Source organism: Sceloporus occidentalis, unplaced genomic scaffold (genome assembly GCF_023333645.1).
Source record: "Sceloporus occidentalis isolate IW3139 unplaced genomic scaffold, rSceOcc1.0.p SCAF_4, whole genome shotgun sequence".
In the NCBI taxonomy this organism is placed as follows: Eukaryota; Metazoa; Chordata; class Lepidosauria; order Squamata; family Phrynosomatidae; genus Sceloporus; species Sceloporus occidentalis.
The window spans coordinates 106,593,160-106,618,758 of record NW_028316984.1 but is presented as its reverse complement, the minus strand read 5'-3'; the positions used below and the strand labels follow the sequence as shown (position 1 = coordinate 106,618,758).

Sequence of the window (25,599 nt, the reverse complement as noted above, 5' to 3'; positions counted from 1 at the left end):
CCCAGAGTGCAATCTGGGTAGTTAAAAACCTCACAGAAATTCACCTGCAATATTATTCAGTGAGAATTACTTTGCATAGCTTTCAAAAGCCATAGGCCCTTTCAGTCTCCAATATGGAGATAAATGAATTCTATTTCCCTTAGATTTTGCATTACCAGGGCTATTATTATTTTTTTGAAATGTTTCATACTGTGTAACAGTGCAAGACAAAGTGGTGGTCCCAGCGTTAGTCTATGAACTAGCTGTCAGTCCATGACAACTTTCTTGGAAAGAAAGAAATAATAGTAACTAATGGGTGGAAGAGGGGAAAATGATCCCATATCAGACATTTTGAAAATAATTGTGATATAAGAACTGAAAAAAGGAGAAAAAATGCTGTGGTTTTGAATGGTTACTGTTACTGTATATTGGTGAGACTCATCCCAGTCCTGACTGTGTCAAAGTCCTGGGGTTCTTCACTGTATTCAATGTATAAACTGATAGAAATAATTTCTCTCATGGCCTTAATTTTATATCCTACCAATGTAACATAAATATAGACATGTTTATAAATTCTACCCTCCCTTCCTTCAACTTACTGATAAACCACTGAGGTCACCCCACAGAGCCATCCCATGCTTCATAGCGAGCAGACCAGCTTTGAGAAGTGTATGGTTATGTCCCATAACCAGATGTGAAATAATGATGTTAGCACTGAAATCCACCAGCGTCCTCCATGAGTTTCAGTGCTGATGTCATTTTCTCTCAGGCTGTGGGGATTTAGCCAAGCATTTCTCCAGTCCTATCTGCTCTTTGCAATGGAATGACCATGTGGATCAGTTTCCAGGGTGGAGGGAGACCCACTAGATACTGTGGTGAGAGGAAGGGAATAGCAGTCCCTGCAGTGCCCAAAAAAGGACATCTGCATGCCTAAGGGAAACTTAACTGTGAAGATGTCCCTAACAGAATTCTGATCAATGTAATTAGGCAGTAGTTTACCCAGAAAAGGAAGTAGTTCTGTCTACCCATTTTATACATTTATCTCTTACATGCATTTTCCTTCTTTGCTTAGAAGAAAAGGAAGATTAGAAATGTTGCAAAAAATGGAAGAAAAGATACTCCTGTTCACCTTCTAAACTTTTATTTCCATTGTACCCTGCGTTTCTTTTGCCTATTTTTCTTATAGGCTACAGACCAGTAGTGCTTACAGTATCTGTGATTGTTGCAAAATGCAGCTACAACCTTTACTTTATTAGCCACTTACATCCTACCAGCTGTGTTCCCTGCTTCCTCCATTCCCTTTTTCTTTCACCAATTGACTCTATGTTCATTGGCTTCTGATTATACTTTTTAGAATAGGACATGTACCTCTGTAGGATGCCCCCCCCCCCAAAAAAAAAAAAGATATTTTGGTTTCCTGAAGTTCCTCTGAAACTAAATCTGAAGGGACATCAGTGTCTGTCAGCAGTGTTGAAATCACCAGGGAGGTTTAGGGGAAGGAAATGTCCTCCATCTGTCTCTCAGAGTAGGTTATGTCCCCAAGGTAACCAAGATGATTTCAGTATCAAATAGAGGCATATCTAAATTTCTCCTCTGTACAGACTTGGGAGAAGATAAAATAGGTTATAAGAGAGCTCATTACCAAGAAATGATGCCACAAATAGTTTATCTTAATCTACATGATCAGATTTTCCAGGAAACAATACCATGTTTAATTGTGCCACCGTGAGTTGCTTTGTAAAAGCAATTATATTCCTTTTAATTAAGAGTGTGTATTTCGTATTTTTATTTTACTTTGTATTATATACTGGCATCTCCTGTTTGCAGAATAGCAAATTATGGTGCGTTACAGACCACCCATTTGGGGCAGCCTGTTCCCGCCCCTTTCCCTGACGGATCGGGGCCTCAGCTGCCACAGTGGCAACCCTGAGGCCCCAATCCGCCACTTTTCCAGGCCGCAGGAAGCGGCAAAAGGCCGCTTCCCACGGCCTGGAAAGGGGTGTCCTTGGGGCTTCAAGCCCCAAGGACACCTCAACAGAGGCAGGGAAAGGAGAAAGGGGCCACTCGGCCCCTTTATCTTTTGTGATGCTGGCGCAGCTGTGTAAAGGCTGCGCCAGCGCCACAAACCCAGGAAGGAGCTCCGTTTTGGAGCTCCTTCCTGCGCTGCAGAAAGGGCACCACGGGCGCCCTTTCGTGGCGCCAGGACGTCACATCCGCACCGCCCTGTTTGAAGGCAGCGCGGTCATGACGTTGTAATGGCGGCACCCATGTAGAATGGGCGCTGCCATTTTATACATACTGTGTACGCACTAGGGTTGGGGGCGTCTGAAAGAGACACCCCCGAGAAACCCTAGTACATACAGAATACGTACTAAAAGGCCCTTCTGGAAAGGGCCTATGTTATATTATGTCAAATATTATTCAGGATCTTGAAGGTTTTTGTAATAAATTAAAAGGAAAAGCTCAACTACTGATATGTGAAGTCACAGTAAAAGTATTGCACTTGAATAATGTCATAGATTATTCATGACCTGTCACACGGTTAGTACTTTTTGCATTTCAAAAACGTGTTGTTGTTGTTGCTGTTGTTTTGAATACTCCAGCCATTTGAGTGACTCTTTTGCAGAAAACAGAAGCATACATAATTATGGTATCTTGCCTCCTAACTCAGGAAAGACAACTCCTCACTCACTGTTCTTCAAAAACTCTTAATGGGAGCTCCTTCTTCACTTTCGTTACTATTGATGCTATATCCTAAACATGGCCTCTTGTGCTGCTGTAGATAGGCTGTTCTCTACAGGCAAGAGAGAAAGAGAACCACATCATTTCTGGATATGTTTAGCCTGTGGCAGGGAAGGTTAAGAGGTGATATGGTAGCCCAGTTTAAATATTTGAAGGGATGTCATATTGAGGATGGAACGAGTTTGTTTTCTGCTGTTCCAGAGACTAGGACACAAAGTAATGGATTCAAACTACAGGAACAGAGATTGCACCTAAACATTTGGAAGAACTTCCTGACAGTAAGAGCTGTTTGACGGTGGGATATGCTGCCTTTGGGTGTAGCAGAGTTTCCTCTGGAGGTTTTTAAACAGTGGTTGGATGGCCATCTATTCAGGTTGCTTTGATTGCATATTCCTGTGTGGCAGGAGACTGGACTAGGTGGTCCTTGTAGTCTCTTTCAGCTCTGTGATTTTAGAATTACTACCAGGATAAATAAAACACAAATGATTTTGAGTTTGAATTAACATTCTCACATACTAGTGATATATACATGTCTGTCCCTACTTTCCACTCCACTATATGCATCTGGGGAAGTCTACGAAAGCTCATGCTGCCAATTTCTTTATTAGTCTTAAAGGTGCTACAAGATCTCTCTACATACTGATTCTACAGACTAACATGGCTATATCTTTGGATAAATAAAAGTTCTAGTTGTAATATTTATTTATTTTCTTCTTTTACAGAAGCACCACTGAAACCAGAAGAAAACCCAGATGAGGCTTTCACTGACTCTTCCCTTTTTGCTCACTGGGGCCAGGACCTTAGCCCTGAGAACAGACGTGTTGCCCTTAAACAGTTCCAGTACTATGGCTACAATGCATACCTGAGTGATCGTCTTCCCATGGATAGACCATTGCCTGACTTTAGACCGAATGGGTAAGGTTGACCTTCCACTAGGCTGAATCAGTGTTGTATGTTGGCTTCCATGTCACTAGGTTCATGAATTCAATCTGGGTTTTGTTCCAAACTTTAAATAGATTCAGATCCTTAGATAGTTGTTTTAAAGTAAGGACTTAAGCCAATAACAAACTCCAGAAATAATCCATTTTGAGACTACTTTAACAGCCCTGGCTCAATGGTAGGTAGTTCTGGGAACTGTAGTTAGCCTTCTCTATCAGAGAGCTCTGGTGCTGCAATAAATTACAATTCCCTAGCACTGAGCCAGGGCAATTAACACGGTCTCAAACTGGATTATTTCTGCAGCGTGTTTGGGACCTTAAAATTGGAGCATGTTCACTACCCCTCCATCATGGATGTTTACAGCACCATGTTCTTTAGGAAAATTTTGGCTGTATTTGTATATATTTTAATTTTTGTAAATCACCTCGAGTCCCAGTCTCAACAACAACAATCTTTACCTTAATCGTGTTCACAATCTTCTAAATTGTAACTTCAGTAATTGTCCATAGTAGAATGGATGACATTTCATGTAAAAAAATGTGCATTACGTGTAACTTTGTTTTAAGGACACTCCAAATGGAAAATATATGCAGCTAGAAATCCTAACCTGGATTTCTAATTTATTTACAATTTTTTTTAGCATCAGGTTTCTGTATTCTATTCCGTATTCTATTCAAACATTTTTTATTCTGACATTTTGAAAAGAATGAATAGTAAAAAGATAGTAGAGTGCCAATACTAGGTAAAGTTTTTAGGACTCACATAACATGCAGTGGGTAGTCCTCATCAACTAAGACTCAAGTTGAAGATATGATCATCATATTTCATACCCAATGTGGATAGGCAAGGAGCCTATTGGGATCAGGCCCAGGAAGAACAGATGCAGAACCCTCAGCAACCTGCTGGGACAAATTGACAAGGCAGTTTGAGGAAAAAGTTGCTTATATCCACACTTACTGAAGAGTCTGGAGAGGTGCCTAGTGCTCCATCTGGTCAGGCTTTCAGGAATCTGTGTCAGTTACTGTAGCCTGACTGTGTGGACAAGACAGTTAAATTAGTCTTTCCACCATATATAAGCTTGACCCTTGCCCATTTTGGCTGATAAGCAGAGGTGGATTGATTGGGCGGATCCAAGGGATAGTAAAGGAAGTGCTGCTGTTTTCAATGAGGTTGTAGTGCACCCTCTTTTGAAGCAGTCCTCTCTGGACCTATGTGTAAATGGGAACTGCTACCCCATCACTAAGGGGCTAAACACACTGGCAAAAAGAGCTGGCTTCCCAGCGGCTTGGGGGAACTCCATCCCAAGCCAGTGTCACACCGCATGCCCAACCAGATGGCGGGCAGCGTTTCACCGGTGCACTGTTTAGACTCCACATGCAGCCAAAAATGCAGAAAACTCACCACTGCTGTGGCAAAGGCGCCTTTTTCCTGGTCCCTAACAGAATTCCCACTTCCTGCTGCTTCTTTTTGCACTAGGAAGTGGCCCTACCATTTCCTTCTTCTTCCTTTTGCTGTGGACATATCCAAAAAGCCCTTTTTATTGTTCTTAACCTCTCTAACAAGCCTGAGTTCAGTCTGTGCTTTAGGTTTACTGACTTTACCCCTACACAGGATAGCTATTTGTTTGAATTCCTCTTTGGTGATTTTCCCGTTTTTCCATTTCTTATACATGTTCCATTTAAAACTGAGCTCAGTTGCAAGTTCCTTAGTCATCCATCCTGGTTTCTTGAGACATCTCCCATTTTTCTTCCTCATTGGAACTGTCTAAAATTGTGCCTTCAGTAACTCCCCCTTGAGAAACTCCCATCCATCTCGAACTCCCTTCTCTTTTAGTATTCCTGACCATGGGATCACCCCCAGTATTTCTCTAAGTTTACTGAAATTCACTCTCTTAAAGTTTAGAATGCATTTCTGACTGTTCCTGGCTTCTCCTTTCCATTGTATAAGAAACTCCAGGATTATATGGTCACTCCCACCTAAGGATCCCACCACTTGCACTCAATTAACTAGGTCATCTCTGTTGGTTAGGATCAGATTCAAAATAGCTGATCCCCTTTTTGCTTCTTCCACTGCTTTTGACTGATTCAAATTTATAGACAAACTATGTTTAATACCAACTAAGTGTGTAAACCAAGCCTACTTTAAATCTTGATTTAAAATCTGGATTTTTTTTTCCCAATAAAAAATCCTGAACAATGTTGGAATGGGTCACAGTCAGGGGTCATATTGACACATGGCTTGTTCATCCTCCCACATTAGGGTGTACCTTAGATATTGAATTTCAGCTGAAGATAAGGTGTGCCTGCCCCCTTTCACCTATGCAAAAAAGCTTCCCCTTTTGATGGCAGTTTACAGGGTTAGTAGAGATGTTCCTTTCTACTCTCCTGTACCCAGGTCATGTTGAACTCTAAACATTACTGATATCAAAACATTTTATTTTGTTGGGCTCTAGGACCCTTGTTTTTCATATCTGTTTCATATATAAGTTTGAGGTGAACTTAGGTACACCTCAATTTTTATAATACAACAACACAATTTTTCTTCCCTTAACTTCATTGTTAAAGTGATTGTTTCAATGATTATCACAATGATTCATCACATTTTTTAAAAAAAAGATCCTCATTGTAAAAGTGATCATCATAGCATTCAGTCCATCAAATGGGAGCCTCATGGATCAAAAGTAGCTGAACTATTCAACAGCCATGCTTGGTGAATTGTATGTTGGCTCTCAAAGAACACCTTCAAAATAAAGCACAACATTCAGTCTGTGTGCAATGTATACACACACTGTGTGACAGAGTATTTGAAGCCATCTTCTATTACATCCTCATTCTAGTTGGAATCTATTTAACAGCGTAATTATAATTAGCCTTTTAAATTGTAAATTATGGTGGGGGGGCCTTCAATGGGGTCATTTCTGCTTCAATGCATATCTGTCTACTCTTATTTTCCATATAAAATATGCTCCCCAAGGATTTCATGTTATTATTTTATGTATATAAGGGTAAAAAATTTAAAAGAGAGAGAAAGGAAAAAATGAACCTTACTGTAGCTAGAAGAGGATATTACAACTGAGATTTGTTTTAAAAAAAATCACAGTGATTATTTTGGCTATAACTGAAAATGTAGGCTTCAGTTAAATAATCAGAAGATTCTGTAAAGAAAACCATGTACCATAGGAAGGGTAATCTATCCAGTTTCCAAATACAGGTTGAGTTTCCCTAATTTGAAATGCTTGGGACCAGAAGTGTTTTGGATTTCAAAGTTTTTTGGATTTTGGAATAGTTGCATATACAGTGCACCTTTTTTTTTTTTACGTGGGGGATCCGTTCCGAACCCCCCCATCTAAAAAAATGCATATGCTCGAGCCCCATTGAAAGTAATGGGGCTAGTGCATGAGGCGCATGCGCCTGGGGCACGCACCCCATTCAACTAAATGGGACGTGCCACCCCGCGCGCTCCCTCGTGGCTTTCAGTGTATAACTTGGGTGCACTGTGTACAATGAGATATCTTGCAGATGGGACCCAGGTCTAAATGGAAAAAAAATCATTTATGTTTCATATACATCATATACACATAGTCTGAAGGTAACTTTATACACAATATTTTAAATAAGTTTGTACTTCAAACATAGTTTGTGTACATTGAACCTGGGCTCCACCCATGCCATAGCCCCTGGACTTAGGGAGGAAGACTGACCCTCCTTCCCTCCTCTTCACCATCTGCCAGTGAATGCTGGGCTGAGGGAGTGTTTGCTGCCCTCCTTCCACCTGGGCTTTACCCATGCCTCAGCTCCTGGACTTAAGGAGGAGTCTTGTCTCCTCCCCCCCCTTTTTTCCCCCCCCCTCTTTTATATAGTTTATATTGGATTTTAGGACTGAGATATGGGAGGTTGAGAAAGGGGATTATTTTCTTTTCACTTGTTTTTACTTATTACTTGTTTGTATTTTGCTTTGTTAACTTTATTGTTGTCATAATTACTATGTATTTTTATTTTATTTTTTGCCATTTGAACCTGTGTTGAGGAATTGGGAATGGGATTAATTATTAATTTCATTAGATTGTAATGTTTTTATTTTCTTTGATTGTTATTGTATCTGTTTATAGATTTTGTTCACTTAATTTTTTATGCATTCTATGTGTTTTGTAATTTTGTAATTGTAATGTTGTAAACCGCTTTGATCTTCTTGGAAAGGCAGTATATAAATTATTATTATTATTATTACTATTATTATTATTATTATTATTATCATTTCAGCCACTCATGTGGACAATTTTGGATTTTGTATTATTCTGCATTTTCGAATTCTGGCTTGACTGAGATCACAAGTGCTCAGTACTGTTTATTTAAAGACTTCCCATGTCTTTGATAATCCCATTTTGCTTAAGTATTACACTGCATATAATAATAATCGGTTTTATTTTATATTATATGGATGAGGATGAGGAAGAAGAGCAACACCATTAGCCACTGTTTAGTGGTAAAACATCATAAAGGTGACATACACAAAATAGATAAGATACATTAACTGTACTAGAAAGGATCCCCAGCAACACTGGGAAAAAATCTGATTTGAAACACACAAGCCATTCACTTTTAAGAAAGGCAACAGTGAAGTGATATATTTCCAAGACAATTTTACAGCCCTGTACTAAAGGGGACAAGTGGAAGTCAAAGGCTGTGGAACTACCACTAAGATGATCTTGCCTTGTGTTTACCAAACTTCCCAATCTTACCATAAAACACATAAGCAGGTCCTACATAACAACCTGCACCAGGGTAACATGGGTGAATGAGACCCTTAAATAACCCAAAATAGCCCAGTCTCAGGTTGCTTAAGGCTTTAAAGGTTAACACCAGCACTTTCAGTTTGCTTTGGAATCATATTAATAATGAATACTAGTGTAATAATTAATATAGCACAAGATTGGTGTTGTATGTTCAGTCCTTCTAGTTTTCCTTGTTGTTGTTGTTGTTGTTGTTGTTGTTGTTGTTGTGTTGTTTCAAGTCATTTCTCGCTTACAGCAGCACTAAGGTGAAGCTATTACATGAATTTCTTAGAAAGATATCTTCAGATGTTTTGTCATTGCATGCCTTTGAAGCTGAGAGAGTGTGCCTTGTCCCAGGTCACCCAGTGGGTTTCCGTGGCTGAGCAGGGTTTCCAACCATGGTCTCCCAGAATGCTAGTCTGACACTACAACCACTACATCATGCTGACTAGCTCTAGTTTTTCTTAGTTCAAATAATTTTGTGGCTGCATTAACCTTTAAGGGATTTCATACCTAAATGTTTCTCACACAAACTAGCAAGAGCCATAGCATATACATTTCTATACCACATATCAGTGAACTAAACACTCTAAGTAGGTTACAGTCTATAAGCTAATTGCCCCCAACAACTGGGTACTCATTTTCCCAACCTACAAAAGGATGAAAGGCTGAGTCAAACTTGGAGCCCCTAAGATTGAACTCACAACCCTGTGGCTGCAGTACCAGCATTTAACCACCATGCCACCACGAAATGAATATGACATTGTGAGAATATGAATGTTTTATTATGAAATGATTAAATATAATATTCTGTATATGAGGTATTAAAATTGATTAAATAAAGATTAAACCAAAAATGGTAGATTTTGGTCCAGATTGTGTTGATAGAATCGAACTGTTCTCCTATCCATAGCTGCAGTGGTGAAGGAGAAGGAATTGGGGGAGAGTGTGAGACCACAGGTGAATCTTGGGTCCTTCCCCTCATGATAAACCATAGTTTACTATGATATTTGAATTTAGCCTTTATGTAAACACAGCCCCAAAACATACCAAAAGGAGCAGCTTCTGGCTGCCTTGGGGGCATGGCATGCAGACATGATCTGAGATCTGAGGCTGTCTAAGTTGATCGCTGGCAAAACTACTGACAAAAATCCTCCTTGACAATGGCCTGTTTGGGACTGTGGCAGCAGTCCACTTTCAGAGCAGGCCATCCAGTTGCCGTGGTCCCTGGCTGCTCATGGGGTGATCATTGGTCTGTTTCAACTCTAATATTTCACAGTGTTCAAGAAAGAAAGATATTTATGGTTTTCTCTTTCAGCATGTCTCTTAGACTTGTTTCCTTGCAGCAGACTGGTGAACTGTTTACTGTCCTAACTCTACAATTCCCATCTATTATCTGGCACAGGACTGTACTCACTGAATAAAGAATGCCACTGACTAAGCACTAGCCTCACAATATTGAATAATAGTATCAACCTATTTCTGTTTATGAAATGGGACATCAGCTTGGCTCTATGTACCACTTTTAAGTTTTTTAGCTCCTTTTGGGGAGCACATTGTGTAGGAAACCAGGTCAGCTCATCTCCATCCTGAAGAAAATGTTGCTAAGCACGAGTTTAATAAGGGAAACTCAGAATCTACATTGGACCAGATGCTCAATTATTCTCACTTCGACTGGATACAAACTTTTTGTTCCCTGGTCCGGTTCCCCGAAGTATGTCTGTGAGACAGAGATAACATTCAGTGCTAATGGAAAGATGGTGGAAATGGGTGAAGGGAATAGAGAAAAGAGAAAGATGTATAGGGTAGATTCCCATTGAGGATGTATGGAATAAAAAGACCAGTAAATAACAAATTGTTCAGTTGGAAAAACTTGGCTGTCAATAATGTTTACCTTTGCATTGAAAATGAAATACAAAATTGGCATGTAAAAGGCAAAGTGAGGAATGCTAAAATAGTTTCTCTTCTCCTCTAGGACTTGTATGTATGTACTTCTTTGGCTACAGTAACTCAAAGAGGCTGTGGCTTGTCTGTATGTACCAAAAATCTGCACCAAAAGACCATATCTGTTGTGTTAGTTAATCTTAATAAATGTTGCAAATGAAGTTAAATTTGTTTTAGGGCCTTTCATATTTGCTAAAAATCACAAGTGCAATAAAGCAGATTTAACACCAGTCATATATCTCCCACATCTGCATAAGTATGTGATAGTGACAGACCCAGTATGTCATAACAGTTTGAGTGTTAGACTGTGACTCTAGAGACCAGGGTTCAAATCCATGCTGAGCCATGAAACCCACTGGGTGACCTTGAGCAAGACACACTCTTTCAGCTTCAGGGGATGGCAATGGCAAACCTCCTGTGAAGAGGTTTTGCCAACAAAACCCCATGATAGTTTCACCTTAGGATCACAATAACTTGAAAAGAACTTGAAGGTACAATGAAAAAAGTGACGGTGTTGAGCCAATGTGGTGTTGTTGTTTGAACACTGGACTAAGACTCTAGAGATCAGCTTTTGGATCTCCACACAGTCATGGAAATCCCTTAGGTGACCTTGGGCAATTCATACTCTCTCAGCCTCAAAGGAGTACAATAGCAAACCCTCTCTGAACAAATCTTGCCAAGAAAACACTCCTTTGAACATAACATTTACAGCTACTTAATCTTGGGGTGTGTTGCCAGGATTCTTCTGAATTGGCTTTCTGCTTCTTCTCTGGTTTACTTTCTCTCTCTGCATTAAATTCCGTCTGGGCATCGACAGGGGAAGCGTGTCCCTGTTGGTGCTCTTGGACATCTCAGCGGCTTTCGATACCATAGACCATGGTATCCTTCTGGGGCGCCTGGCAGAGGTGGGAATCGGGGGCACTGCGCTCCAGTGGTTCCGGTCCTACCTCTCCGGGAGGTCCCAGATGGTGCAGCTGGGAGACGTGTGCTCCGATGAGAGGGCCCTTAAAACTGGGGTCTCTCAAGGAGCCATTCTGTCTCCCATGCTATTTAACATTTACATGAAACCGCTGGGAGAGATCATCCGGAGACATGGGGCGCGGGGTTATCAGTACGCTGATGACACCCAAATAATTTTCTCTATGTCTCCGACTGATGCAGTGACCGAGGATGGCGTCTCTCCTCTCGTGGCCTGTCTGGAGTCAGTAATGGGCTGGATGAGGGAAAACCGACTCAAGCTGAATCCAGAGAAAACGGAGGTACTTGTGATAGGTTCCCCTGGTCCAGGAATGGCGGTGGTTCCACCTGTCCTGAACAGGGTCACGCTCCCTGTGAAGGACTCCGTGCGCAGTCTGGGGGTGCTTCTTGACTTGTCCCTTCACCTGACTGCTCAGGTGAATGCGACGGTCAAGAGCACCTGTCATCAGCTTCGGCTTATTCGCCAGCTGCGTCCATACCTGGCCCAGAGGGACCTTGAAACTGTGGTACACGCTCTGGTAACCTCGAGACTGGATTTCTGCAATGCACTCTACATGGGGCAACCCTTATACCAAACCCGGAAGCTACAAATGGTGCAAAACATGGCAGCCAGGCTGGTCACTGGTACTTCCAGGGCCAGCCACATTACACCGGTGTTAAAAGATCTGCATTGGCTGCCGATTCGCTTCCGGGCGCAATATAAGGTGTTGGTGATGACCTATAAAGCCCTAAATGGCTTGGGCCCAGAATACCTGAAGGACCGCCTCTCCCCATACATTCCGTCCCGCACCCTCAGAACATCTGGGCAGCAACTACTTAGGGTTTCCAGGGCTGGGCTTGTCTCCACTACCAGGAAGACATTTTCCATCGCCGCCCCGGCCCTTTGGAACACGCTGCCCATAGAGCTCCGCTCGGCCACCTCCCTGGCCCAATTTAAAAGGGATTTGAAGACCTTCCTTTTTGGTAATGCATTCCCCGATTAAGATGTCCTATGGACCTCCTTCCTCTTCACTGGCAAGTGGATTGGCTAACTCGGGGCTTTTCTGTTTTTATTGTAATGTTATTGATGTTTTAATGTATTGTTTTTAAAATGCTGTAAACCGCCCTGATCTGTGGAAGGGCGGTATATAAATAAAAATTTTATTATTATTATTATTATTATTATTAAATTTCAAGTACAGGTAATACTGCCAAAAGCAAAAGTGTGCAATGTGTAGCCTCTTGACCCCTCCAGATTCTACAGACCACCCTCTATATGCACATCTGTGAGCAGTAAATTGAATACATGGGATCTGTCATGTTCAACTTGATCTCCAGTGATTTTCCTGGCCAAACACTAATGTGTGGATAATGTACAGTAGGCCATTCATATCTGCGGGGGTTCCATTTCAGACCCCCCCCCTATAGATGCCTAAAAATCGCTGGACCCCACATCCGGTGTTTTTTAATGGTGGCATGCCATATGCATGGCCAGGCTGCTGCACATTAGGGACAATAGGTCGGGGCCATCAACGGACGTTCAAATCCACAGATAGCAAGTCTGTGGTTGGGGCAGGTGGACTGTAATTTGTATCTTTCAGTAGTGATGGATATGGAGAAATACATGTATCATTATTGTAATCATGCTAGCATCCATTTAGCCTGTATTAGTACCCTAAATACTCTAAAGGCACCTGATCCAGAGTTAGCCCTGAGGATGACTGCCGATGAACAGTGATAGATTTGTCTTAAGGTTGCCATAAATCAGAAACAATATAAGGGCATAAAATACCAAGTTGCTACAGGTTATATTTCAGAGGAAGGAACTGGCAAAACCACCTCTGAGTATTCCTTGCCTAAGAAAACCCTATGACATTCGTGAGATTGCCATAAATTGACAGGCAACTTGAAGGCACATACACATAGTACCCAAACAGCTGTTGTATGTGTAAATGATGTGGAATGAGTGTTCACCTGGATGATGGTAGACCTGTTAACATGAAGAAACTGCATTCTGTGGACTAGGCTAAACATGTCCCCACAAAAAGGTTACAGAAATCATGGGATTTTAAAACTGGGAAGGAAAGCATCCAACTATATTTGCTTAAACTTCTTTTTTCTGGACCAATTTTCACATTTTACCCCATTTCTAATCAATTTCTGTCCAATCTTTTCTTTAAAGCACAAGGGAGGCAAACTGCACAACATTCCTTGGCATCATATTTTACTGACAGACAATTTCTGTACCTTCAGACCAAGCTTTCTTTCTTTCAAACTTTCTGTCCCTCCTTCAATAGCCAGTAGCAATTGTTCCCTTGCTATTTTATGGAATCCTTTTAAATGTTTTAATCAGCTATGATACAGTCGGCCCTCTTTATCCAAGGATTTTTTATTCATGAATTCAAGCATCCACGGCTTGAAAATATTTTTTAAAAAGTATACATTCCAAATAGCAAACCTTGATTTTCCATTTTATATAAGGGGCACCGTTTTGTTCTGCCATTATATTTAATTGGACTTGAGAATAAGACAACTCGTTTTTACAAAAAGCGGGATAGAAATAAAAGTTTTATTATTTCAACCCCCCACGTATATCTGATGACTCTGCCCACCGTTCTTGTTTTAATTGTTCATGTAATTTTAACCTTAAACTGTTTAATTCTTTTTTAAGGGGAGGGATATTTTGTATATATGGTGTATTCTTTTAACATTATAAGCCGCTTTGATTGTTTTTACAAAAAGCTTGGTAGAAATAAAAGTTTTATTATTATTAACACAGATATTGATTTCAGTGAAAATCCTTACTAGAACAGAAAGCCAACAAACAGCATTTATAAACATCAAGAGGTACCATATTCTCCATAATAGCTTTCCCTAGAGCTACCTGCATTCAGAAACTGATATAACAGGCCACACTGGAAGTGAGCCTAAAGCAGGAAGTGGGTATCATTCGTAAGTTGTCGTATTCATGGTGCTGCCATGTATGGCGAAAAATGTTGGTACCATAGCTTTGCTGGAATGTGAGCATCTAAGGAAAAATTGAAAGCCTGGGTACCAGTGAAAACTAATTCCCAAAATTTTCTACTATATTTTTGAATTATACAAAGACCTAGCTCTTTCCATTGAGCTTTGTGACAGGAAAGTTTTTTCCCCTTCAGAAACTGCTTGCATTTGCAATGATACTGGATTAATAGTTGGAGTGAAATGTCAGACCTGTCTCTCCTGACATTATTTTGAAGTTTCCTTACTCCTTGATGCATGAATCTACCTTCCTGTTTGAACCAGCCCTTCTTGGTAGCTCCTTGCTGGGATTGACCAATACTAGTCAAATGAGGATTGAAAAGTGAAATCATATTTTTATTAATGATATATATATTTAAAGTTGGTAGACTTGTAAATAGAGTCAGTGTGATATAGTAGTTTGAGTGTTGGACTGCTACTCTGGAGATCAGTTTGATCCCCCACTTGGCCATGCAAATGCACTGGGTCACTTTGGATGAGTCACACACTCTCGGCCCCAGAAAAAACAGTGATAGATTTATCTTAGGGCTGCCATAAATCAGAAACAGTATGAGGGCATAAAATAACAAAGTCTTGTAAAATGTTTCTATTCAAAAAGCTACTGGGAGTACAACAGAGATTTGATTCCCCTCCCCAAGTCAATGATTCATCTAAGTTGATGTTTGACATTAGTAGGACCTTGAAAATTATGGAGTGTTACATTGTTTACCAATCATGAAATTATGAGACCAGACATGATTAGTTGGATTAAACAAGAGCCATTTTATTGACCTATAATCTATTTAACTGTTTGAGGCCTGTGAATAAGCAAACATATAAACAAGGGATGACCAAACTAGTATGGGTCCAGCTGAGGCCCAAATGTCAACCTGTGACACTTCCCCAGCCATCCCTTAGGTGAAATACCAGACCCTGGGGGCAATCCAAAAAGATTGGTTGTTATATCTAACTGCCATCTTTGGAACGCCAAGCCTGGAGGACTCCCTTCTAAGCCCCATGACTTTATAAGAGAGATTAAACCCCAGACCAGCCCCAAGGACAGACTTCTTCTCATACACTCTGGTCACGTGTCCAATGAAGGCAGTTCCAGAGGCCAATATTCCACCACTATAGGGTACCAGAGTATACACTGATCTAATATGTTTCCCCCCCCCCCCACCTGCCACAGACAAAAGACAAGTGTCTGCTTAGTCCCTTTCTCCCACCAGGCTGGTGAAAAGTGCCTTCATCCCTGTTTGCAAATCCCCCAGGAAACTCAAATTACCTTCCTCAATCAACAAACACCTACTGCTCTGTAGAGCTCAGGCTGCTGGAATATGATTTTGGGATGAGGAAGAAAAGCATGGTCTTTTGGCTTCCTAGACCACCCCTCCAGAGATTTCCAAACCCTGAAATCACCTCTGTTGTCCTGGCAACCTTGAGCCTTAGCCTCAAAAACCAAAACCAACAATTTATTCCATATAGATTGTGGAGCCTGGGCCTTTTCTTTCAAATAAACATAAAACCGAAGGATATGGTCAGCCAGAAAAGGCCAAACTCCCAGAATAATAATAATAATAATAATAATAATAATAAGATTTATTTGTATACCGCTTTTCCTACGATCAAAGCGGTTTACAGCATACATATGCATATACAACAACAAAGCAAGTAACCAAAAAAAAAAAAAAAAACCCCTCTGCTTCTCTCCCCTCAAGATGGAGGTCGGGGGAGGGCTCTTCAACTTGGCAGGCAGAGGCCTGTTGTTTCTTGCCTGCTTCTCTCCCCTCAAGATGGAGGTCGGGGGAGGGCTCTTCAACTTGGCAGGCAGAGGCCTGTTGTTTCTTGCCTGCTTCTCTCCCCTCAAGATGGAGGTCGGGGGGAGGGCAAATATAAAAAAAATTTACATCGAAGCCCAGAAACTGACTTGAACCTCTCAAATTCCTGTATACTAGGGGCTAAGGGCAAACCTATGGCATGGATAACTTAACCTCTCCCAAGATTCCACAGGTACATGGGCGGTTGATCCAGAACAATGTCTATTTTGGGGACCAGTTCCCTGAAGCACTTTATCTGTTGACAGGAAAGAGCATCAGCTGTCTTATTGTTTCTGCCAGCAACACAGAGGCCCAGGAACAGCACCTTGTACTTTAAACATTGCAGAACAAAATGCCTAAGCCCATAACCCTAGCAGACATGAAATATATTTGGTTGATAACATACAGTCCTTATTATCCTCTGGAGTTTGGTTCCAGGATCTTTCATGGATAACAAAATCTGTGGATGCTCAAGTCCCATTAAATATAATGGCATAGCAAAATGATGTCCCCACTTTCTCCTTTCTGCTTGTGTGTGTGTGTGTTCATGTATGTATAAGACAATGCTAGGAAAGAAGGAGGAAAAAACTTTGAGCAAGCTTGATGGATGTGGAACTTTTACAAATAGTTTTCTTAACTACTCAACATGCCCTCTGAACCTGTGGGCTTGGAGCTACCTGGTCATATGTGTATGAAATGTTAACAGCACTGTCAGCAGGAAACAGGCAAACCACAACAAACAAGACACTGTACTCTGGGGTGCATGAGCAATGCCTATCTCAGGCTTTAAAAAAAAGAATCTGATTTTTCCTAGTATAGTAGATTACATGAATTATGTTACCTTATTTATAATTATCAAGTGAATTCAGACCAATCAAACTCATGTTTAAAGCCTCATATTCAGTAGTTCCTACAAATTATGCAACATACATTTGTTTTTCCAGATTTTAGAAATGGTGGGCACGATTTACATCATGATTGAGATTGTAAGTCTGAGGGCAGGGAACCATCTGAATAACTATCTGTAAGCTGCTTTGAGAGCCTTTAGGGCTAAAGAGCCAGGTATAAATACTGCAAACAAACAAACAAACAAATAAATAAATATCCCTTATATAAAATGGAAAATCAAGATATGCTATTTGGAATTTATACTTTTTAAAAATATTTTCAAGTCATGGATGCTTGAATCCATAGATAAAAAATCTGTGGTTAAGGAGGGGCAACTGTATTATTACACCAGAAATGAACAGAAGAATTAGCCAACCCCTGTTCCAAAATACACACAGCAACCACAATAAGAAAAAAACTCCCAAAAAAGTTAAATTCTTCAATAAATCAGCTTCTGCTCATTCCCTGGGCCCCTAAAGTAAACTCCAAAGTAAATTGACCCAGTTTATCAGATGGGATCTGCAATGCATCCCAGAGGAAACACTCTGTTCTACAAAAACAAAAACAAACTACCATTGACAGAATCCAGGAATATCCACCAAGCCATTAAATGCCTTTGTCTACCGAAGCCTATGATGGTGCTTCACCCCTGCAATATCATCACATAAGTGGCACAGAAAAGCCCTACCTAGAGCTACAACCATACAGGCAAAAATTTAAATGCCCAATAAGCTTCTGAAATGCCTTTATTGTTACTTTTCTGCATTCTATAAATGCCAACATATGCTCGCCTAAGTCCTGCAACTTTTCAAATGGCAGTCTACAATATTGGGCCATGGTGTGAATCTTTGTTTCATAGAAAGTCAGCCCAGTGCTGGGGCCTTTGGTTATTTCATGAGCCAAAGAGACATTTAAATTACTAGTTAATGCACAAAATCTTGCATAAGTGAAGCACAGTGACCTGAACCTGCAGCCCCAACAACAACAACAACAAAGTATCCAAGTAGTACACAACACCAGACTGCCTTGAATGAACCTTTAAAGCCCATTCTAAAAATGGGCTAAAGGACTGAAAAGCAATACATGAAATAGAACAGGAGGGCTCTATTCATGTACAGTGCGTCCTCGCCTTACGCGGGGGATCCGTTCTGGATCCCTCCGCGTAAGGCGAATTCCGCCTATGCTTGAGCCCCATTGGAAACAATGGGGCTCGTGCACGGCGGCGTGGCGGTGCGGGCGCGCGCGGGGTGCAACGGGCGTGCGCACCCATTCAATTGAATGGGACGCGCCGCCTCTTCCGCCCCGCGCACGCGCCACGGCTTGAGCGCATATGCTCAAGTCCGCGTATGGCGCACCCACGTATGGCGCGGGCGCACTGTAAAACGACTCCTCATATGAAAAACCCACCAACTCAAAATGAACAGGGGAGGTGCAAAATGCAGATTTGCTGTTGCACTTGGCTAGCTCTGCACCAGCCCTTTCCTGTGTCATTGACTGATTCCCCCTTTGGAAAAGATCAGTGGTGAATGAGCCTATATTCTCCTGGGTTCTTTTTAGGGGCTACATCCATAGCGGATATCCTGAAATTGAGCATAAGGAGCATCTCAAATTGGAACACACAGCCTACCCTCCCTTCAGTTATTTCTTTAGCAATTTTCTGCCTCACAATGTGTTCCAAACCCAAAACAGAATGCAAATTCTTAGTTAAAATAGATCTGCCCAAATCAAGAAATGGAATTTGGAGACCAAACTAAAAGTCAACCTACAAATAATGTGTGACTACCTGATTTGGGTATACACTCAGCCTGCTGCAAAGCAATCAGTCCCAACCTGCAACTAGAAAATAAAACATTAACTCAATAAACAAAATCTGAAGAAAAAACTCAGCCATCCTAAGCTCTGCAAAATCACTGAAAATCTCTGAAATTCACTGGAGATGGAGGTGGCAGGTTTAAATAGCACCCACGATCGCCTTCATCGTGCGACATCACTTGGCAAATTAGGCCAAGTTAAAAGTTCTTTGGTCTCCTTTCATGGAGGCCAACAAAGAGGCACCCTGCCCTGCAATATCTTTTCATGCACAGTTTGGGGACTGAGAAGGTGCAATCCATACAGAAAAGATACTCCTGCTACACATTTAAGACTGGAAGTTGAGTTACCTTCAGTCTATGTAGGAGTTCACCCGAAACTGTTTTCAAAGTCTGAAGTGGAATATATTTATTGGCAGAGTCACTCTCATATGTTTTGTTACTTTCTTTTCCCTTAAAATTAGAAAGATATACCATTTGTATCTGATATACCTTTGGCTAAATTACAGCAAGAATTTTAGATTTTATATGTGTGCTGTTTGTTTGAATTATGTATTGTAACCATCTTGAATTTTTTTTAAACCTATAATTGGCTTTGAAGTTGCTGCTTTAGTGACTATGTATTTCTAATTTTCATGTAATTAGTTGGATTTAAAACATTAAATGTACTTAAAAATATATCAGCTACAACCTTTGTCCTCATCATCTCTGAAAGTTGACCTTTAAGCTGTTTTTTTCCTTTCCTTAAAATGATTTACAAATGGCCTAATAAAAAATTAGTGGAAGATTAAACAGTGCTTAGTAGACAAGCACATTTATGCATTTTATATTAATTCCTGTGGCTATGCATTCTGATCATGTTACAAATATAAATAATTGCATCATTTAGTTATTTGATAACGATGATTAATTGTTTTGAAGGGATGGGGAGAAGGGGATCTTATCGGGGAGGGAAACAGTATTTCAAGGGACAGGAAGACATACAGCATTGGTGATGCATAGAAAATTGGGGCAATGGTATGAAAACCAGGGAAAAACAGTGAGGAAACATCTGGAAGAAATGACATTAGGATCTCTCTAGTCTAATGCACAAGGCATGTATTTGGGAAATAAACAAGATGAACTTGATTTCTTAACTCAGGAAGGCAAATATAATTTAATAGGAATTAATAAAACCTGGTGGCTTCAAACCTATAACTGGAATATAGCACTTAACCTATTCTAAAGGAAGAGACTAAAGAATAAAGGTTAGCATTATATGTAAAGACCATGCACAGCTGCAAAGAGATGCAAGACTTGGAGCATCCAAAGCATGTGGAGAACATTTGTGTACAAATTAAATCACTGTGAGAATCTGATACAGACATCCAAGCCAGATGGAGAACTTGGATAGTGCCTTCATAGAACAGATTACCAAACATTCAAAAAAGAGAGAAATAATTGTTATAGGGAATTTCAATTACCCTGATTTCTGTTGATAGTCAAACTCTGCCAAAATATAAGGTCCAGCAGCTTCTCCATCTGCCTTGCTACAATTTTCATTTTCTGGAAAGTGGAAGAAGTGACAAAAAGATTAACTGTCTTGGACCTGATCTTTACCCATGAGTAGGGTTGCCATAAGTCAGGACCTCCAAACCGGGACAAATGTAGGACAACATTTTCAAATGTAGGGCACACTTTTACAAAATGGAGGACACGCGAAAAAAATTTGATGATTTTTAAAAATATGTTAATATAAATGCATGTTTCTTAGGCATGATCAAAATGGAGGACATTCTGGTATTATTCCTAGAAAGATGGCAGAAATGTACTTCCTTTTCTGCCCAAACCACCCCCCTCCATTCCAAAACACACAGGACACATATTTGGGCATTGAACATGGCTTTATTTAACATTGCCTTATGCATATTTCAGAGGCTTATGAACAAACAGTGAGCGCATGCCTCAGAAGCTGGCTAATATCACTATCACCCTCTTCATCATCATCACTATCACTGTTAAAAGTGATGAAGGGCTTGAGTTCTGGTCCCCACAGCACACTCCAGCTCCCAGAATTCCACAGCCTTGAGCTATAAAAGAGTCAGAAAAGAGTTAAAGCATTGCCAGCCAAACTGGGTTATTTCTCCAATGTGGTTGCAGCGTGATGGTGCCACTCCCATCCTTTCCTCCCTCCTGGGCTCCCTTTTGCCTGGTGCCTCCCTCTCAGCCCCCCCCCCCCACACACACACACATGGCCCCCATGAGTCCTGGTTTCCCTCTTGTTGGGAAATGCAGGCCTGGCCAAGGAGGGAGTTGGGCACACACAACAACAGCAGCAGCAGCAGAGGTGGAAGGGGGGAGGAGGAGAAAAAAGAAAGGAAGGAGAAAGAAGGAAAGGAGGAGAAAGAAGAAGAATAGGAAAAAAGATAAAAAGAGGAGGAGGAAGAGAAAGAGGAGAAGAAAAAGAATAGGAGGAGGAGGAGAAAAAACAAGAGAAAGAGGGGGAAATGTAGAGGAGGAGGAGGAAAAGAAAGAACAAGAGAAGGGGGGCAAAAAAAGAAGAGGAAGTACCTTGCCGGTAAAGTCCTCTCCATGCTGCTCAGCCTTGGGCCCGCGTAGGGAGGAAAGAGAAGCTCCTCCTCTTGAGGCTGGCTGGCCAATGGGAGAGTGGAGCTGGAACAGCCCCACCCCCTGCTAGCTTTCATAGGCTCCTGCAGCAGAGGCAGGCTGTCCAGCCATTGGCCAGCCAGCCTGAAGAGCAGGAGCCCCTGCTCAGCCCTGCGTGCGCCCACACAAGAGCGCACAGGGCAGCCCAGGGTGCAAAATGGAAGCGCCCAAGGGCTGCAAAGGCCACAGCAGGAGCGGCTGCAAGAGTGGCCACGTTGGTGGCAGACTGGCAGTCGGCAGCAATAGCTGCAGAGTGGCTGTAGCTGCTGCTGCTGCGGCAGTAGCCACAACGGCGGCGGCAGGGACCAACTCAACCTGGGGCAAACCCAGGGGAAGGGAAAAAACGGGACAAGACCGTTCCAGGGGGCAAAAAAAGGGAAAGTCCCGCCCCCAGGCAGGATATGGCATCCCCCTACCCATGAGGAACAATTGGTCAACAAAATGGAAATTTTGGGAACCTTTGGTGGGAGATATCACACCCTCATGGGTTTTGTAATACAGAGGAAATTGAAAGTTTGAATGAAATCAAACTATGAGAAATCTGAATGTAATCCCATGGCCAGAAATAGTCAAAGAGAGATGTTTCTTAAAGGGGAGGTGTTGAAAGCACAGTTGCAAACAGTTTCTAAGACAGACACAGAGGAAGACCTTGCACAAACTGAGATTTAAAGGGGGCAAGTACAAGAAATGGAGAATGGGACGAATCACCAGCAAGAAGATGACTTGATATCACTTAGCAACAACAACAAAATAATCTTAAAGGATCTTAACAGCAATGAAAGGATCTAATTATTATCTAGTCCATCCCTCTGACAATGGTGTCAGGGAGGTTTTGTCAGGGAGGCTTTGGATTCCTGCATTGTCAGAGGGATGGGCTAGATAATCATTAGATCCTTTTGTTGTTGTTAATTGCTATCAAGTCATCTTCTGTGTATGGAGATTCCATGAATGAATGATTCTGAGACACTTTGTTAATAACAACCCTGCTAATGTACTGCAAAGTCAGTGCTGTGCTTTCCTTAATTGAGTCTATCCACCAGTTATGTGGTCTTCTACTTTTTCTACTGCCCTCAACTTCATGAAGCAATATATATTTTGTAAAAGGTCATGTTGTTTTGTGATATGTCCAGATAGCCTCAGTTCAGTTATTTTGATCAGTTTAGTCATTGATCTGCTCTCACACCCATTGACAGTCCAGGGTATCCACAGAACTCTCATCTAGCACCACATCTCAAATAAGTTGATTGCCTTCCTGTGGGGGGAGGAGGAAAAAAACCTGGACATTTTTAAAGCAGCCTTAAAAATGGGACAACACAGTATTAACTGGGCCCAACTGGGATGGTTGGAGGATATAAACAGCAAAGATGAGCCAGGAATGAAGCATTGAAGTGGTGCATAAAAGGGGGGGAAGGGAAGTGGCAAGGGAGATGTGTTAATTCAAAATATTCAATTCTGGCTTCATAGATCATAAATTATGAAGAGGAGATACACTGTCTGAACTCTATACCCAAGTTAGAGTTATGGTGACTTCCTCATAAAAGATAAGTATTTTCCACCATGATAGTACAATCCTAACTCAAAGATGAGACAGCTTTAGGAGTTCAGAATATACTAATTTCCAGCATTCCTAGTCTGTTCAGGTCCTCACAGCCTTAACTGGCATAGATTCAGCTCAGTTGCCACCTTTGTAAGTTAGGATTGCACTTTTAGCCCTCAGTAACATCTTTGCCTGTTCACGTAAAATAATAAAGCTTTCTTTATGGACTCTGTAAATATCCAGTCTCTATGATCTTATTTATTCAGGAATAGAAAATTCTTATTCTCAACCTTCAAAGAAGAATCTTACTATTTAAGGGACAACAATTAATTTTTTATGGTTTAATGTTTTGTTCAAGATTTAAATTACTTAAGAAACAAAGAACCCAGTATGCTACAATTAACTGTATATTATGAGAAGCTTAAATTACCTCGAACATGTATCATTAACCTGACCTTTTCTCTTAGGGAGTAGCCTATGCATATTAGGTGCTGTGTTCTTCCAGCCCCTCATTTTTTATATTGATTTGAACTGTTTTAGAATTAAAATCTTATGCTTACATATATTGCTTGTTTATGTACTGATATTGACACATGGGGCCAAATTAAAGACCAGCTCCTTAGTTACTGAGCAGTACTCAGTCTGGTTATCTTATCTGATTCATGGAATATTATTCCTAAGTATATTGATATTAAACAAACCAATAATATAATATTCATGCAACATTAAGTTCCTTGTAATATGTTAAGCATTAATAATACACACACACACACACACACACAGTGATGGTTCATCTCTCCCACACTTTATTGTGTACTATTGACTTTTCTACAGCATGCTGAACTTTAATAGAAGTCTTTAAATTACTGTAATTCCTCCCAGGGAATTCTGTGATGATAGTTCCTTCAGTATTCAGCCTGTTTGTTTGTTTAAAATTTACTGATTTGTTTGTTGGCTACACTTTTTAAGAAGTGTACATAGATTTACTCCCAAGTCAATATGCACAGGGATAAAATCATACATAGAGTAGGAATCGCAGTAGCCTTATTCAGGTGTAGAGATCTTTGTAAATTTCATTCTCGCAAGCAAGGAACAAACCGTATTTCTCCTTGTTATGATGAAGTCATTGAAAACTGCAGATCAGGAAAAAAATTTATGTAAAAACACATGCCTTTTTTGTAAAGAAAATAGCATTATTTTTGTGCAGAAAATCAAATTTCTGTGCAAAAAAACGACATGCTTTTTTCACAAAAAATATGCTCCAAACTACAAACATTCACATCCCTTCAGTATTCTCATCATATGGTTTATTGCTCATCTGAATCTTTTCAAATATCCTTTCCATGTCCCTTGAGGTGTTACTCACTTTGAACCAACACACAAAGAGGGAAATGCCTGGCCTTGAGTCCTTCCCACCTCCTCCATCACCAGTTTCTTGGTGTGGAGAGTGACAAATCCTGATTTTCCAGTATCCTTCCTTGCATGGAAAGTTTCATTTGCTACTGGCCTAAGCATGATGGATGAAGATGTGCAAACCTTCTTGCTGGGTAACAAATCCCTAGTTAACATCTTCTCCACCAAACCTGGTATAGGGAAGATGCTATTGCATCTTAAAAAAACATTGCTCTGAAGTGAAGTGCCAATAAATACAGTGGACCCTTGTTATACGCGGGGGTTTGGTTCCAAGATCCCCTGTATATAACAAAATCCGCCTATGCTCAAATCCCATTAAATATAATGACAGCAAAATGATGTCCCTTATAAAAAATGGAAATCAAGGTTTGATGTTTGAAATTTATACTTTTTTGGAACATTTTCAAACCATGGATGCTTGAATCCATGTATAAAAATCTGTGTATAAGAAGGGCCCCAAGCTGTTTGGGGGGATTGGTGGGGAGCAGTTTTCTAAGGAGGTGCAAAGAGTAATTCAATTTGTTTGTCAAGGAAATGTATTTGAAAGCAAATCACAAACAGTAAATATTAATAAGGCAGTAAAATTTCTCATAACCCAAAGTGAGCTGCATGCTGCTTATGAAACTTCTTTCATTATAAGTGAAGAAGAAAGGGCAATGTCAACTCTCCACCCCTACTACTCCACTCCCCCTGTCTCTGGTGCCTTTGAGCTCATTGTGAGCAGATTGGGCCTATGAATATATTCCTTCCCATTTGTTGTCTGCCGTGCTTGAAGCAGAACATTCTCTTCTCTGCTTGAAAGAAAACATTGGTAGCATATGTCTACATGTGCTGCATGTTCCATTCAGGTGACCATGACAACAGGGTTTTATCAGAACTCATATAATAATGTGCAAAGCTACCATAACTCGATCACTAGATGTGTTGCTTTTTTCCTAAGATGTTCACCTGAACTAAAGACTGAAATGTGGTATCAGGACATGAACATGTTATTGTTCAAACTGGAACATATTTACATCTCCCCTCACAAAGGATATGAACATTTGAGATATTTAGCTCCCTCTGTTAGATAGCTATAACAGTGGTCAGTAAGCCACCTTTGGCACTGGTATGATGAGAAGTGCATAAGGCACTTACACAAAATTAGCATCCTGCTTA

At 40.8% G+C, this 25,599-nt stretch overlaps 1 protein-coding gene across 2 annotated transcripts in view; it reads left to right on the top strand.

Annotated features, from left to right (window-relative positions):
- The window catches only part of GALNT18 (polypeptide N-acetylgalactosaminyltransferase 18), a 407,674-nt gene that overhangs the window by 209,502 nt on the left and 172,573 nt on the right, over positions 1-25,599 (top strand). For both annotated transcript variants that reach the window (XM_089521185.1, XM_089521184.1), the window contains exon 2: positions 3,444-3,636. In XM_089521185.1, the coding sequence (XP_089377311.1) occupies positions 3,444-3,636 (193 nt within the window). The remainder of the gene's footprint in view (positions 1-3,443; positions 3,637-25,599) is intronic.